Below are 18,696 nucleotides of genomic sequence, written 5' to 3'. Positions count from 1 at the left end.
CAGTTTGATTTATTCATTTGAGTTTTATGACAGTTAAACAAGAATTAAAGAGAAAATAACAGAACAAATATTAATAGAAATAAATAAAAGTACAAAACGGTGGCGCAGTGGGTAGCACGATCTCCTCACAGCAAGAAGTTCACTGAATCGAGCCTTGACTGGGTCAGTTGCCATTTCTGTGTGGAGTTTGCATGTTCTCCCCGTGTTCACATGGGCTTCTCCGGGTGCTCCGGTTTCCCCCACAGTCCAAAGACATGCGCTATAGGTGAATTGGGTCGGCTAAAATTGTCCGTAGTGTATGAGTGTGAATGCAGGAGTGTATGGATGTTTCCCAGTGTTGGGTTGCAGCTGGAAGGGCATCCACTGCATAAAACATATGTTGGATAAGTTGGTGGTTCATTCGGCTGTGACCCCTGATTAATAAAGGGTCTAAGCCGAAAAGAAAATGGATAAATGGAAAAAATTCTAATTCAGTAACATAGACTAAACTTAAACCCAGATATTGTACAATAAACAATGTATGCTATGCATAACAACTGTATGTGACAATTCAGGCAAATGAACTGGATAGTACTGAAAGTGGAGGGTGACAGAAAACTATATCAGATCAGCTTGACTGCTTGATCTCAGGTTGTATTATTCAGCGTGCAGCAGCATCGCCATCTGCTGGACATTTCTTTTATTTTCTTGGCAGATTTGAAAACTCCAATGATTGATTTTTCTGGTATATAGGACTATCTGTGCACATGGTTGATACACTAAAAACTTAAAAGTAGCTTTTACCTTCTGTATTGTGTAACTTGTATAATTTAAATTAAGGTTACCTTACAAAGTCTTGTGGAAACCACACAAGATGAACGAAATTACACTACAATAAATCTGTTTGTGGAATTATTACTATAGACGGTAAACATTTCTTCTTCTTTTTTTTTTGACAACAAAGATGTTTCGGTTTCTTTGAGGATATTAAAACTTTAAAGGCCACCTTATTGGTTTAACAAATACATAGTTTTAGAAGGTCAAATAATAGTTCTATCGGTCCGTTTAGAGCTAAACTAAAAAAGTTGTCCATGCACACAAGCATTTGAATTATATATGAGTATGATGGGGAAATACTTTTAACAGAGATCGTCATTTTGATTTTTAACTTTTTAAAATTTGTTTGTTTTATTGCTGAGCTACAAAAAAGCAAAGTGAAATTGAATGCTTCTATTAATTGTTGTAAATAAACCACTTTTTTTCCAAATTAACGGATAATGGACAATAGAGCAAATCAAGGCAAAGGCAGGTTCAGCTTTACTAGTGTATTTAGCATTAAATTCTATTGTGTAAAAAATGAGTTTAGGTTTTTACTGTAAGTTCATTATAAAATGATTTTTTTATTACTGCATTGGTTAATATATTTCAAGCAACATTTAGCTATTTTTTAACATATTTGGAAATCACCCATGGAAACTTTAATGCACTATTATTTGGTATATTTACATTTGCCCGCATTTATCAATCGAGTGTGGTTTCTGGGCCTTTATAGGAGAAAATTTGGACACCCTAAATTTAGAGGTGAAGTTACCATATAAAGTTTTACCACGGTAACCACACAGGGCAAAATACATTAGCTGCAACAGTTACTCTACTGTAAACCTGTGAAACTAAATAAGTTAAGGCAACTCAAACCATTTGAGGAAACCCAACAAACCATTTAAGTTTAAAAACTAATTCTCATGAGTACTGTGAACTTAATCCATTTGAGTAAACAAAGCAATTTGAGCACGGTAAAACACATTAAATGAGGAGAACTCAAATCAACTGACTACTGTAAAACCCAATGAAGGCAACCAAAACCACTTGAGACCAAAACCACTTTTAGCTGCACTGTAAAAAATATATATAAAAAAAGTTGACTCAACTTTTCAACAATTTTAAGGCAACCAGCTTCAGGAGTTTACTCAGCTTAAGTTGAGTCAAGTGCAGTAATTGGGTTGAAAGTTGAGTCAACTCAAATGTCCTGAAGCTGGCTGCCTTAAAAATTTAAGTTGAGTCAACTTGTTGTTTTACACTGTGGTTTGTTTGTCTTGACCAGCTGGGATTTGACCAAAACCCCTTTAAGGTCGAGGAATCATCTACTGTAGGTCCAGTCTGCAACCCTCTTAGACGGGTTTAAGCTGCTGTTTTTCCTGCAAGTTTTATTTTTAATTTTTTAAACCATAATAAAAACATAATAGTTTAAGCTAGTCTTGTTCAACAAAAATCTGTTATTTGCATGAATCATCATTTCAGGAGCCATATTTACTTTTGTTTTATTCATTTTTTAATTTGGGTCCTTACAAAGTTTTATTATGGTAACCACAGGTTGAAAACAAAAATGACCACAGTCAAACTACAGTTACCCGACAGTAACAATCACAGTAAAAATAGCAGAACTCCAAAGATTCTCCAAAGATTACAGCACATTCAGTCAGATGGATGTATTATTTGCAGTGCAACTTTATGAACTAATTAGTTTTTTGATTCTCCCAAATGGAGAGTAACACTTCAAACTTATTCAAACAGATAAAGGATTCATTTCGAACCAGTTTTGATTGGTTTATGGCTTGAACGGCAGCGCCCTCTACTGGTGATGCTTTTACATTTAATTGGATCTACTTTAGACTTTTCATATACCACAGTTTTTCTCAGTGGCTTTAATGCATTTCTCACAACACTATTTACATTTGCACAACAGTTACTGTATTTCTCAAAACAATTAGTCATTTGTGCACATCACAATAGCAGTTTCTCATTCCTTCAAACAAATTAAAAATGCTTTTGGACAAGCATCAATTGTTTTCCTACAACTCTCTGCTGTTTATAACATTATCATCTGCTTATGTCATGTCAGTCAAAATGAACTAAATAAAGCAAATTTTATTTTAAAAAATCCTGAAAATGTCTTCTAAATTGAACAATTTGATGAATGATTTACAGACCTGTGTATGTTGTAGGTTCAGTTCTAATATGTACTGCAATATTATTCACAGTTGTGCACAGCTCTATCCAAAGGAAGCTAATGCTTGTTGTAAATAAGTGTGTGTTTATTCTTTTGCACAATGCTGTGAGTAAATTAGAATTGTAAAGAGGAAATGCAGTAAACATGTGAAACATACATATTCAGATACCTCACTAAATGCAGTGATGTCTAACTTTACTGTAGTTTTCAAATGGCTGTGCTAATAGTATATAGTGCTGTCTTAAGCAGTTTCAGGATGCGTTACTAAAATCTGACTGTTTTGCATTGGAAAACATTTACAGAGTAAACTGTCATAATGAAAACATGACAAAGCCATTTGACTATCTTGTTCATAAACAATGGTGTCAGGACTTTTCATCTTGATCACACTGACACTTTCATTGACTTGCTTTTGAGGAATGAGCGATCTATTTTGAGCAAGTGACGCACTTTTGCCGGTTATCAACTAGGTTTTGCAGTTTGTACTAATTATTTAGAGAAATGCATGAACTATTGTTCAAATGTAAATAGTGTTGTGAGAAACGCACCAAAACCGCTGAGAAAAACTGTACATTTTTTACAAATCAATAGTGACAATCTTTCAAATTGTTCTAATAAATAGTACAGGAAAATAATGAACGTTTTAATTATTTAATTGATTATTTATTCTAGTAATGATACGTATTAAACTGTGGTTACCATACCCTGTAAATAAGTATCTGTTTATTAACAGTTGTGATTGACCAGTGTTTTCTGTTTATTTACGATTGTTAATTGCGTTATGGGATGTTGATCTCTGCTCTGTCGACTTTTGATGTTAAAAATCCAACTCTACAGTTTAACAAAGCGACTTTTGTTGACATTTTACTAGTTTGAAATAAAGCAATGTAATTGCATTATTAAGAAATTAATTAAATAAGAAATAATATTTAAAGAAATAAGTCTGTAAAATAACAGAAAATGTACTGGCAGCTTATTGCAAGTTTAATAAACTTTAAACTATTAAAATGTTCAATTTTTTTATTTCATTCTCCATAGTGGTCCTCCAGTGTTGAAGTGAGTACATTAGTAATGTGTGTGTGTGTGTGTGTGTGTGTCATCAATGAACCACATCTGATCATGATTTTAAATGCTTTACTTTTTTTAATTAATCTTCTTATGCCTCGTTCCTCCTGCAGAAAGCCTGCGATGAACAGGTAAAGCTGGAATAAGCAGCCGTTTTCTTGTTTTGTGTGTTTGATATGCAGCATTATACTGTATATAAAGAGACTAACAGTATTTCTCTCTGTGTTTTCAGACTTCCCCGTGTGCCGATCACAGAGACAGACATTGAGTTTTATCATGTCCCGACTCATGGTGACGCCAGCAGGAAACGCATCATGGAGGACACCGAGGACTGGCGCCCCAGGACGGGAACATCACAGTCCCGCTCCTTCCGCATCCTCGCTCAAATCACCGGCACTGAATCTGAACTCGGTGAGCAGGGACACGCATTTGAAAATATTGTTTTTTTCATTATATGAATTAGTCTTATTTTATTTGCATTACCAGGTTATTATTATTATTATTATTATTATTATTATTATTATTATTAGTAACCATCTGTTTTTATTTGCATCACCAGATTTATTATTATTCATTCATTCATTCATTCATTTTCTTTTTGGGTTAGTCCCTTTATTATTCTGGGTTCGCCACAGCGGAATGAACCACCAACTTATCCAGCATATGTTTTACGCAGCGGATGCCCTTGGTGGTTCATTCCGATGTGGCGACACCTGATTAATAAAAGGACTAAGCCGAAAAGAAAATGAATGAATTGTTATTATTATTATTAATCATCTGTTTTAATTTGCATAACCAGATTTATAATAATAATAATTTTTGTAATATAAAAAATATTTGTTATTAATAATAATAATCATAGTTTTTATTGTTAAAAAATGCTATATTAGGTTTACATAAATAGTTTATTTATCTGTAGAATTTAATAGTGCATTTTTATTTATTTTATTATATGAATTCAATGAATAAATTGTCTTCGAATGATAGAATTTGAATTTGAAAGATTAAAATACCTTGTTCAATATTTTTTTTCATATTACTTATTTGTATTTTGTCATATAAATTACTGTTAAAAAACTGTTTTTATTTGCAATATAAATATTACATTTTTAAAATGTTATTTTAGGTCCACATCATTTATTTAGCTTTTCTAGTAATTCAGCTTATTATGAAAGAGAAACACTTTTATGTAAAAAAATAAAAAATGTATTGTATTAATTAATATACATAAAAAATAAAAAAACATATTTTGCTGAATGTTATGAATGATTCTAAAAAATCCATGATTGGGAGAAATAAAAACAACAGAAATAAATTAATAAATAAATGAACACATACATGCAGTTGCAATTAGAATTATTAAACCCCCTTTGATTTTTTTTCTTTAAAATTATTTTCCAAATGATGTTTAACAGAGCAAGGAAATATTCACAGTATGTCTGATAATATTTTTTCTTCTAGAGAAAGTCTTTTTTCTTTTATTTCTTTTCTTTTATTTTTTTAAAGCCCGGTTTTAGGGTCAAAATTATTAGCCCTTTTAAGCTATTTTTTAATAGTCTACAGAACAAACTTATAACTTGCCTAATTGCCCTAACCTGCCTAGTTACCCTAATTAACCTAGTTAAGACTTTAAATGTCACTTTAAGCAGTATAGAAGTGTCTTGAAAAATATCTAGTCAAATATTATTTACTGTCATCATGACAAAGATAAAATAAATCAGTTAGTAGAAATGAGTTATTAAAACTATGTTTAGAAATATGTTAAGATAATCTCTCAGCTAAACAGCAATTAGGTGAAAAAAATAAACAGGGGGGCTAATAATTCTGAACATAACTGTACATACATACATATATACATATTTTCTAAAACTGAAACTGAAGCATTAGGTTAGTGATGGCCATAAACCTCAAGCAGAACACATCCTTTAATAATCCATCTGAAAAAAATGAAATTGTTTACAAAGAATTATTTACAAAACATTTACCCAGACATTCGTTCTGCTCTTGTTCCTTAATGCAGCCCATTGTGTTTAAAAAGCTTCAGTACTTTAGATTCGCTATGCTTGCAATTGACATTCAAACTCTGCTGTTTTAAACAGAGAGAGAAACGGATGAGTGCATGTGTTTCTCTGTACAAAAGCATGTCATGTTAAATGTTTTCTCCATCTATATTCTATCAGATCGCGCTCAGGAGGCTGAAGCAGCAAAGAAAACCACAAAGTGAGTTTGTGTGCCTGCCGGCTGTGTGTTTGAGCTCTTGTGTGTGTTTCCATCAGGTGTGTTGAGCTGCTGGAGGCTGTTTGTGAGCTGCTGTTTTAATGTGTGTTTTTGCTCTTCTGTGTTTTGTGCAGTGTATGTTAAATCTCTGGTTTCAGTTTACAATCATGCGGATCAAATGAGACTCAAAACCAAGTTCTGTATTAAGATGCAGAATTTTAAAGGGATAGTCCACCCAAAAATACTAATTCTGTCATCATTTACTCTCCCTTCACTTGTTCAAAACCTGTTTGACTTTCACTCTTATGCTGAACACAAAAGAAGATACTGTGAAGGATGCTGGAAACCTGTAACCATTGACTCCCATATTGTATTTGTTTTTTTCCTGCTATGGAAATCAATGGTTACAGGTTTTCAGCTTTCATCAAAATATTTTCTTCGTATTGTCACATTTTATACAACAGTTCGTCTGGTTCTGGTATCTGATTGGCTGATAGCCGTGCAATATTTTGCCAGTAACATCACGCAGACCTCTTCACGCTTCACCTCTGTGTATTACTCCGCCCACACACAGCCAGCAACAAGCAGAGATGCTACAGTTTGACAAATATTACAACAAAATATACTTTTGAGGCTTTTTTAGTGGAGAAGGTAGTTGTTTAGAGTGCAACTATGCTGTTTATTTGCAAGAATAGTGCCTATATTAAAAAATATTTACAATTTGTGATTTACGTTTTCTATCCACAAGATGGCGACAGAACCGCATAATAAGCCCATACGCTTAGAAGATATAACAGTCTGATTTCTAACTATAGCAGATCAAATCAATATTAAACTGGTAAGCCCACCAGCCAACACTTCCATTTTTCATGGGAGTATCCCGTATTTCAGACCAGTCTCCCGCAACCATCCCGTTTTTATTTCTTCCTAAAAGACTCCCGTAATTTCACCCACCCCCCTCTTTGGTACAGTCTGTAAACTAAACACCCCTGGGTTACCAACTTTGGTACAGTACCCGATCGAAGCGGCCACCCAAAACCCGCTGCATCCTGTTCTCAACCTCACTAAACTCCTTATCGCAAACACAACAGCAGTCTGGTAACGTTAGTGGATTCTATGTTATTTTTGGGGTTAATTATTGTGAAATTCCGACTGCAACAGAGAAATACTGTAGGCTATAAAACCGTTAGAAGATATCTCTGTAGATGGATGGCATTTCATGTCACGTTCAGCCTTATAATCTTACAGTGTAAGCAGTTTTGTCATCGCTTTTTGACATAACCCAGAGTCATTCAAACACAAGCTCTAAAGTGACCTTGGTGAATTAGTAACGACTTCTGCTGTTTTGACGTCAGCTGCAGATGTCAATGAATGGCGGAAGAAAATAGTTCCTGATGAAAAAAGGGAGTTTAGACTCTCCGTGTTTGATGTTCTTATTTATATTCAGGTTTGTGTTGTTGAACTGTTGTATAAATGCAATATCACACTCGTAGCAGTGTGCTAGGGCTGTATATCAGAAATGGTGGGACGCTAAGGCACTCGGCCTATGGCCTCATGCCAACGCACTTTTCCCACCAGTGCTGATATACAGCCTTATCGCACTGCTACTCGTGTGATATTGCTCATAAATTCAACAGAAGAAAGAAAGTCATAAAGGTTTGGATTCACTTGAGGTTGAGCAAACAGAGGGTAAATTTTCATTTATGGATGAACTATCGTTATGAACTATGAGGTTCATTGACCTCAAAAAACAACCTGATTAGATACAAAATACCTTATTTAGTGGACAGTAATACAGGTCACTATCTTAGCGGTCACAGATTTATACTGTGTCCAACTAAATTATTATTATGTTATTACTATTAGTTACTCATTTTCATATTTTTTCAGTCTTCTTTTTCTGGGATAATGAATAAAAAAAAGGATTTATTCAGTTGTCAGTTTCATGTAATGCAAATTAAAATGATTTACACACATTTTAAAAATTTAAAAAATACACATTTCTAAATTAAATCTAAAACTAAAATATAAAGAGAATATTTAGATATAAAAACTAATTCAAACTATTAATAATATAGAAATTCATTCATCCATTCATTTATTTATTCATTCATTCATTAATTCATTCGTTCATATATTTATTTATTTATTTATGTTTATTTATGTATCTAATTGTGATACTTAAATAACTCTGGTAGTGAACAGTAAATTTTAAATATTATCACAAAGTACACATTTCTAAATTAAATCTAAAACTAAATTATAAAAAGAATGTTTAGAAATGAAAACTAATTGAAACTATTAAGAAGAACTATTTATATTAATTAATTAATTAATTTATTATTTATTTGTTTATTCATTTATTCATCTATTTATTTATTTATCCATTCATTTATCCATGTATTCATCTATTGATTGATTGGTTAATTTATCAAATTATTTATTTATCTAATTATTCAATGATACTAAAATAAACAGTACACTTTAAATAATATAAAAAATTCACATTTCTAAATTAAATCTAAAACTAAAATATGAAGATAATATTTAGAAATAAAAACTAATCTAAACTATTAATAAAAACCATTTGTATTTATTTATTAATTGTATTGATTAATTCATTCATTCATTCATTTATTCATCTGTTTATTTATTTATTTATCCATTCATTTATTCATATATTCATCTATCTTTTATTTATTTATCTATTTTTCTAATTATTAATGTATCTAATTTTTCAATGATACTAAAATAAACAGTAAACTTTAAATAATAACAAAAATACACGTTTCCAAATTAAATCTAAAACTAAAATATAAAGTTAATATTTAGAAATAAATTATAATTTATATCTATTTATTTCTAAATAAGATCTAAAAATAAATTATAAAGAGAATAGTTATAAACAAAAACTAATATAAACTAATAATAACCATTTGTATATATTTGTATGTGTGTGTGTGTGTGTGTGTGTGTGTGTGTGTGTGTGTGTGTGTGTGTGTGTGTGTATATATAATTTTTTATATCATCTAATTATTCCAAATACTAATACTGATATAACTTTAGTGATTAACACTAAATTTGAGATATCATCAGATTCACATGTTTTGAAAATGTAACCATTTATTGATTCTTTCTACTACATTTTCGTTAACATGTTAAAGATTTCACATGTTATTAATACATGACGCATTTATGGTTCATATATTGTGATATCTTGATAAAATCATGCTAATACCTGAAAAATAAAACACTAAATGTCATTCAGAGGCCTAAACTGAGAGTTATTCTGGTGATTTCTGTGCTGTTGTTGGTTTGCAGTGTGAAGTTGTTGTGAAATAACTTGTCTTTGTTGATGGATTGTTTGTTTGTTCTTGTGAGTTCTTGGCTTTGCCTGAAGAAAAACATTGTTATAATCAGTGTTGGGCACATTACCTAAACAAATTAAATAGTTACAGTATAGTTACTACTTCTCACATATAGTAACTGAGTGAGTAGCCTAGTTAAATCATCACAAAAGTAACTTATTACCAGGGAAAGTAACTAGTGTTATCTTTTAAAAGAAAACATTTTTAAAAAATAATCTTACAAATTGTATGTTAAATAAAATGGACACTAAGTTTCATAAATTATTGATATAAAACATTCTACACTATCCTATGCTGTATTTTTGTTGGATAATTTGAGAAACATACAAATTAATTTGAATATATTTTGGCTATTGTTGATATCCAGGAATTTTCAAATGTACTATTTTTTAACCAAAGAGGCTAAAAAAATCTGAAGAATTATTTATTATCGTATGATTTATTTATTTATTTATTTATTTATTTATTTATTTATTTATTTATTATTATTATTATTATTATTATTATTGTTGTTGTTGTTGTTGTTGTTGTTGTTGTTGTTGTTGTTGTTGTTGTTGTTGTTGTTATTATGTTTGAATTTTTTATTTTATTTTTAAATGGCCAAATTGTGACTGAGGACAGTTGAATGTGCTGGCCAGTTTGTTTTTTGTCTAATAAATGATAGTAGGCTGCGTTTTTTTTTTTTTTTTTTTAAACTTGAACAGATTTATTTAGTTTTACAGTCACAGTCATACAAAAATTGTACTAAAGCAATCTAAAAAGTTCATATCAATACGTTTTCTGTTTGCACAACTAGGTGGCAGTCTTTGTACTTTCATTTCGGGGGTGCAGATTGCATACGTTTTAAATATATATAACTTTATTTATATATATATAAATATATAAATAAAATATTGACTATTTTCCCAAGTGTATATAAGTACTGTAAAAAACTATCAGAATTCGGCACATACTTTTAGTATTTTCTTTGCTTGATCTGACCCAATCTAATCCTGTTTATATGAAATGAGCCGGCTGCCTAGCAGGTTTGAGCTACCAGAACTGTTGCTATGACAACAACTCTCGGATCAGTTTTGAAGAACGAAACGATCTTGGATCATGTCAAATGGTCAAGAACTAAATCCAGCTAACTGAGTAATCCACTCAGAAATTGGAAATGGATTATCGCCATTTATTTATTGCGCTGTTATTCCCATCACTGGTTATAATGTAGTATGTTGTGTATCTTGTGTGTCAGAATAATGCATCGAGTACTAGGTTTGGGACAGAGTTACAGAAGTGTGTCAAACTGGTGTGCCGTGGTGTTTTTTTATCTGCATGGTGTACAGATGATGATGTTCACTTCTAGAGTCCTTCATATTGTCCTTCTGTCTCTGTTTTTGTCTCTTGTTGATTCTCTGTGAACAGGGTAGTGAAGATTAATCCTAAGATCGGACCCAGATATCATAAACTCAGAGACTGGCACCATGGAGTGTCCGCTCGAACCCTTAACGTCCTCAGCCTGGTGTAGACGTGTGTGTGTGTGTGTGTGTATGTGTGTGTGTGTGTGTGTGTGTGTAAATCTGAAGAGAGATTGTGAAAAGTGTGACTGAAGTTTTATCAGTAGCAGAAGGGTCAGAATGATCACAAAGCACAGCTAATATTTCAGTTTCATTTCAACTTTCAGGTTAATTAATTGTTAATTATTAACATAATTAATTTTAATACATTATTTTTCATATTCGGTACATTATTGCTGCACCTTTATTCTCAGTCCGTCTAAATTCACGTTCTGCTTTCTACAAAAAGCCACGCCTTCCCAACAGCCCAGAGTGCTCTGATTGGCCAAACACCTCAAGAGTGTGGGTAATGTAACACCCCTTTTCATAATTACTATATATATATATATATATATATATATATATATATATATATATATATATATATATATATATATATATATATATATATATATATATATATGTAGTTGAAGTCAGAATTATTAGATTATTATTGTAATCAGCTTTACAAAAGAATTATTGAATATTATTGAATTATGAATATTATTAATTCATTATTGAATTACAATAAATTTAGTCACATTCAATTATAAATTATTATTTGCAGACATAGTTAACCTGCAATTTTATAGCATATACTGCAGGTGATGTCTATGTGCACTTGTTTAATGAAGCGTATGTCAGTGTTTAGAGCAGTGTTTTTTGTTCTCTTTTGCGACAGATTATGAGCTTTAACTGCACATCTTTTAGATGCACACACACAAATGAAACATTATTACTGAATAAAGGAAAAGAAAACGATGCAAAGCATCACATGACCTCTTTAAAGTGTAGATTTTAGGGAGTGTGTGAAGACTCAGTGTGCATACAACAGCAAATCTTAAACTGTGCTTTTGTGAATTTATTGATTTATTTGTCTTAGTTGCACATCAGTTTTGCCTTACACGTGTGGCTCGAGTGGATCATTTTTAGCTTCTGTGGTGTTTCAACATTTGGCTACAAAAGCTACAACATTAGTCAATAAATAATTTCACATCGTTCATCATCACATCATCAGTTACAACAAATGAAACTCAGTAATGCAGCATTTACAGTAATGCGCTTCTGGACGTCTACGTCAATGTTCAGCAGTGAAAAAGACATATATTTCTGTGAACGTACTTAATAGTTTTAGTTCTTGACTAGTGTTTTTTGGACTGAAATGTGTTCAGTTGCATGGCTTTGACAAGTTTTAAATGCAATTTTCCGACACAACTCTCTTGTACACATGTTTACGCATTATTATTATATTTTTAAAAAGTGTGTTTGTTGTTTTTTTGGTGATGTTTTTGTGATAAATGTGATGTTTATCTCTCATAGATGCTGTTCAACAGGTTTTAAACCCAGAGCGGTCTTTTAAACACTGATTTATTTTATTCTATGCTTGAAAACGATTTATTTTCACCTATTATTCTATTCTTTCCTTGATTAGTTTTGCTCATATAGCCAGATTAGAATAAAGTGGCCTGTATTTTCTGATGAGTTTTTACTGTGTATTTTCTCATTCTTCGTGTCAGTGTTTTTTTTATTTATGTTTGTTTTCTTGTATGCAGGCACAAACGGCATATTACAGACATATATGCAACTCTTTTCATGAACACAGACATGACTTTGACTTCAGAGACCAGTGTGCACAGGAGTATGTATTAATAATAATCACACTGACAGATTTTTTGAGGATCCTTCAAGGATTCAGCTGGTGTAATGTTCATGTTTCACCACTAGAGAGCAGACTGAGTTTCTGCTTCAGATAATGAGCAGCAGTCACAGGCTTGTTATATTAAACAGCTGACTATGGAATCAGTTAAGTCTCAAAAGAAATTGACGCAAAAGACACGATTTACACATTTTCAAGAAAACAGCTGCTTTAAAACTTCAAATGGTATAACCTTACAGTTTTATATGTCTTAACAATAAAAATGAAAAAAAAAATATATATATATGTATGTATATATATATATATATATATATATATATATATATATATATATATTTGTGTGTGTGTGTGTGTGTGTGTGTGTGTGTATATATATATATATATATATATATATATATATATATATATATATATATATATATATATATATGTATATATATATATATATATATATATGTATATATATATATATATATATATATATGTATATATATATATATATATATATATATATATATATATATATATATATATATATATATATATATATATTCTCGGGAGAGGATCGAACACGGATCTTGGGCGTCGTAACGCACTGTGCTGACCGCTGGACCACAATGACGCTGATGTGGTTGTGTAGCTGGAATGATACTTAATCCTCATTATTACCCAGCAGGCTTCATTTTGCACATGGGGCTGCGAGATATCTGATTTCATAGCTGACAACCCTCTGTGTTGTCTGTACACCTCTTTTTTTGTCCCGCAAGGCCTTGCATTGTTAAATTAACCCTTGGTATATACAGTTGATGTCAGAATTATCAGCCCCTTGAATTATTACACTGCAAAAAATGCTTTTCTTACTTAGAATTTTGTCTTGTTTCTAGTCCAAATATCTAAAAGTTCTTAAATCAAGAAGCATTTTCTAGACAAGCAAAACATATGGTCTTGTTTTGAGAAATAATCTGCCATTATTAAGTGAGTTTTTCCTTAAAACAAGCAAAATAATCTGCCAATGGGGTGAGCAAATTAATCTTGTTTTTTCTTTTGACGTAAGATTATTTTGCTTACCCCATTGGCAGATTATTGTGCTTGTTTTAAGGAAAAACTCACTTAATATTGACATATTATTTCTCAAAACAAGACAAGATGTTTTGCTTTTTCTAGAAAATGCTTCTTGATATAAGAATTTGTAAATATTTGGACTAAAAACGAGATAAAAAATCTAAGTAAGAAAAGCATTTTTTGCAGTGTAGACCCCCTGTTTATTTTTTTCCCAATTTCTGTTTATTGGTAAGAAGATTTTTTAACACGTTTCTAAACATAATAGTTTTAATAACTCATCTCTAATAACTGATTTATTTTATCTTTGCCATGATGACAGTACATAATATTTGACTAGATATTTTTCAAGACACTTCTAAACAGCTTAAAGTGACATTTAAAGGCTTAACTAGGTTAATTAGGTTAACTAGGCAGGTTAGGGGAATTAGTCAAGTTATTGTATAACAATGGTTTGTTCTGTAGACTATAAAAAAAAAATAGCTTAAAGGGGCTAATAATTTTGTCATTAAAATGATGTTTAAAAAATTAAAAACTGCTTTTATTCTAGCGAAATAAAACGAATAAGACTTTCTCCAAAAGAAAAAAAATTATCAGACACTGTGAAAATTTCCTTGCTTTGATGAACATTGTTTGGAAAATATAAAAAAAAAAAAGAAAAAAAAATCTAAGGGAGGCTAATAATTCTGACTTCAGTTATATTAACCCGAACACTCGGACCAAAGAAAGAGAAGAACGACTGAGTTTAGATAGAAAAGAGAGAGTGAAGACAAAATACATTGTTCTTGATCATTAATCTTCCAGTTTTTCACTTATTTTGCTTTCATTACATGTCTTATTTCAGACTACTGAAAAGATAACAGGTCTAAACAATACATTTCTCATTCATTCATTCATTCATTTTCTTGTCGGCTTAGTCCCTTTATTAATCCGGGGTCGCCACAGCGGAATGAACCACCACCTTGTCCAGAAAGTTTTTACGCAGCGGATGCCCTTCCAGCCGCAACCCATCTCTGGGATACATCCACACACACCAACACACACTCATACACTACGGACAATTTAGCCTACCCAATTCACCTGTACCGCATGTCTTTGGACTCCGGGGAAACCGGAGCACCCGGAGGAAACCCATACAAACGCAGGGAGAACATGCAAACTCCACACAGAAACGCCAACTGAGCCGAGGTTCAACCCAGTGACCTTCTTACTATGAGGCGACAGCACAACCTACTGCGTCACTGCATCGCCCCCTAATACATTTCTTTTAAAGGCAATTTTGGCAAAATATTTATTTATTTATCCATCCCTCCATCAGCCCGTCTGACTCCATTTGAATAGCTTTTACATAAACTTACATACACAACTATAAAACTTAATATAAATTTGTGAGGTTTTATTGGAAATTATTGAACTTCAAAAAAATTAGGACATGTTTTCAGGCTTTAAATAGAAAACAATATTGTGTGTGTGTGCGTGTTGGTATTTATATCCTAGGTGTATAATATATAGTATAGAAGTATTTTTATGTGTAGAATATATATATATATATATATATATATATATATATATATATATATATATATATATATATATATATATATATATATATATATATATATATATATATATATACACACACACAGTGCTCACACTACACACCCTTTTGAAAAATAATATTTTGATCAATTCTTCAGTAAATGCTAATGGTTTTTGGTGCATTTAAACAAAACAGATTTATTAAACTGTTATATCCTTTCAAATAAGGAGTTGGTCCATGGGCATTGCTAGACATAATGCTGTACTGGGGCACAGCACCCCCTTATATATACATTATATTATATAATATTTTAAATAGATATTTTTCAAGACACTTCTATACAGCTTTAAGTGACATTCAAAGGCTTAACTAGGTTAATTAGGTTTACTAGGCAGGTTCACTCAATGTCCAACCTGGTTTCATCTTCATTCAGATGTTGGACTGAAGCAGCTGATATTCATTTACACTGATGACGAGCAGAGGGTTGCTAAAGAACTACTGTAAGATTACAGCTGCTGTCTGGGCGTTCACTGCCTTTCTACACCTCCCTTTCTTCATGTGTTCAGTATTTTTCCCTGCATACTTTTTTTATTCATAACTTGATTTGTAATCGAATTAGTTTAATTTTCTTTGCATATATGGATTTCTGTAGTTGTTTGCAACATCTGGTGAGAATTTCAAGTAAACAGCACCTTTAGAAATATGTTTTCTGAGAAAAATGGTGACGTATTCAATACCTATTTTTCCCCGCTGTATTTCTATATTATATATCAGTATAGGTAATTGTTATTTTTTTATTTATTTATTTTTTTTTAAATGCTGTCATGCATTGTTAATTAATGTGCGTTTATAATACACCAACCAATTCAATGTTTAAAATGCATCATTAAAACATTAATAAACCTTTTATAAATACTGTTCAATGGTATGTGATGTTAGCCAAATATTATTTATAATCCACATTCAAATTATACGTAGCAAATTTTCCACTGTCATATGCTTGTGTCTGCAATTGATGAAGATCTGACTGTGCGTTTGCCCAATTGCTGCTCTCTCATTCAATTATTCTGCTGCGCTGCTCCTCTCTGATTGGATTATTTCCTCTGTAATGAATCTGATTGGCTGTGAGGCATAACGATCGGTCTATAACTGGAGACAGGTCATGTGCAGACGTGTCTGTTTTCTGTCGTCTTTGTGTGCGTCTCTGTCTACACGGAACAACAGGGATAGATTATATTAGTTTGTGCTGCTTTATCAATAATCTGTTGTTGTTGTTGTTGTTGTTGTTGTTGTTGTTGTTGTGTTTTGCTGCTTCTATCAAAGAGTGTGCTAGTAGTTATAGCATTAGTCTTATTCCTTCACCCCAGGATTATTCATCATAAAATCAAGTTCAGATCAAAAGTCAGAAGTGCTAATAACAGCTAATAACTAGTTCAGGGGCAGAACGGTGCCTCAGTGGTTAGCACTGTCGCCTCACAGCAAGAAAGCCGCTGGTTCGAGTTCCATTTCTGTGTGGAGTTTGCATGTTCTCCCTGTGTTATTGTGGGTTTCCTCCGGGGGCTCCAATCACATGCGCTATAGGTGAATTGGATTAACTAAATTGGCCGTAGTGAATAAGTGTGTATGGGTGTTTCCTAGTACTGGGTTGCAGCTGGAAGGGCATCCACTGTGTAAAACATATGCTGGAATAGTTGGCGGTTCATTCCGCTGTGGCAAACGAATGAATTGCTAGTTTAGTAGAATTTGAAGGAAAGTTATTATATGACATTGAATGAATAACTCAAGTAATAAATGTTGATTTTCTGAGTTAATTGATTTCAAATATGTTAATGTTGTTTTTGTGTGTTTACATACAGTCGACGAATATTGCCACAGTATAAATGCACAGTACAGTTAGATCTTATTACCACATTTTACTCATACTTTGAGTAATATTTACATCAGATACTTTTACTCTACTTGCTCTACATTTTTAGACAAGCAATGATACTTATACTATGATTTTCAGTACTCTTTCTACCACTGCACAGGATAAATTTTAGGTCTTGGAAATCTGAAAAAAAAAACATCCTGCCATAGTGTGGAGGGTCTGAAAGGCTGATTTCATGAAGTTTGAGGTGGTCTTCTGGGTTTGTATGGCTGCTGCTGTCGTCATAACAACACTGGTGCTGCGGTGGGCTTGTCATTAGGAGAGATTGACAGACGACGACAGTTGTGTGCCAGAGAATCAGACTGGAATTGTGTGTGTGTGTGTGTGTGTTTGTGTCAGTCTTTCTCACTCTCTCTCGCTTTGTGTGTGTCTGTGTTTCTGCATGTTTGTGTGTGTGTGTGTTTGAGCATCTGTGTTTTTCTTAGTGTGTGTCTCTGTGTGTGTACATGTGTGTCTGTATGTATGTGTCTTTTGGTGTGTCTGTTTCCGTGTGTCCTTGTACAGTAAGTTTCTGTGTGCGTCTTTGTGTGTTTATCTCTCTCTCTGTTTGTCTGTTTCTGTGTGTATGTCTTTGTGTCTGCATCTGAGTATGTATGTGTGTACCTGTGTGTATGTGGGTCTTTGTGTATCTTTCTTTGTGTCTTTCTGCATCTGTGTGTGTGCTTTTGTGTGTCTCTGTCATTGTGTGTGTGTGTGTGTGTTTCTGTCTGTGTGTCTTTGTGTATGTGTCTCTTTGAGTGTCCGTGTGTGTCAGTTTCTGCATCTGTATGTGTGTGTGTGTGTGTGTGTGTGTGTGTGTGTGTGTGTGTGTGTGTGTGTGTGTGTGTGTGTGTGTGTGTGTGTGTGTGTGTGTTTGTTGGTGTGCTTATGAGTGTGTCTTTGTGTCTGTTTATTTGTGTACCTGTGTGTCTTAATGTGTGCATGTGCACATGTGTGTGTTTTGGCCAAGGTTGGGTAAGATCACCAGTCACTCAGAGCCAAACTTCTGTCTTCCTGTCCATCAATATTCACTTGCCGTCTGCCTCAGCTGAAGCTGTTGGATGGCGCAGCTCAAGTGTTTAATGAGTGTAATGATGGAAAGTCTGTCTATACTGTATGTACAGTAGAAATGAGCTCTATCTGGTGTGTGTGTGTGTGTGTGTGTGTGTGTGTGTGTGTGTGTGTGTGTGTGTGTGTGTGTGTGTGTGTGTGTGTGTGTGTGTGTGTGTGTGTGTGTGTGTGTGTGTGTGTGTGTGAGCTCTGTGTGTGGCTTCGGCTCTGTTTACTTTGGAGTAGTAGCCCACTGCTGACTGCATACTGACTACTGCTTTTAAAAACAGTGTGCTAAACTCTTCGA

At 32.7% G+C, this 18,696-nt stretch overlaps 1 protein-coding gene across 1 annotated transcript in view; it reads left to right on the top strand.

The window, feature by feature from the left end:
- The window catches only part of pdlim5a (PDZ and LIM domain 5a), a 107,301-nt gene that overhangs the window by 72,661 nt on the left and 15,944 nt on the right, over positions 1-18,696 (top strand). Inside the window, 2 exon segments of the mRNA NM_001002654.2 lie at positions 4,284-4,462; positions 6,232-6,271. Coding sequence (NP_001002654.2) covers positions 4,284-4,462; positions 6,232-6,271 — 219 coding nt within the window.

Source organism: Danio rerio, chromosome 5 (assembly GCF_049306965.1).
Source record: "Danio rerio strain Tuebingen ecotype United States chromosome 5, GRCz12tu, whole genome shotgun sequence".
Lineage (NCBI taxonomy): Eukaryota > Metazoa > Chordata > Actinopteri > Cypriniformes > Danionidae > Danio > Danio rerio.
This window is presented reverse-complemented; position numbering and strand designations above follow the sequence as displayed.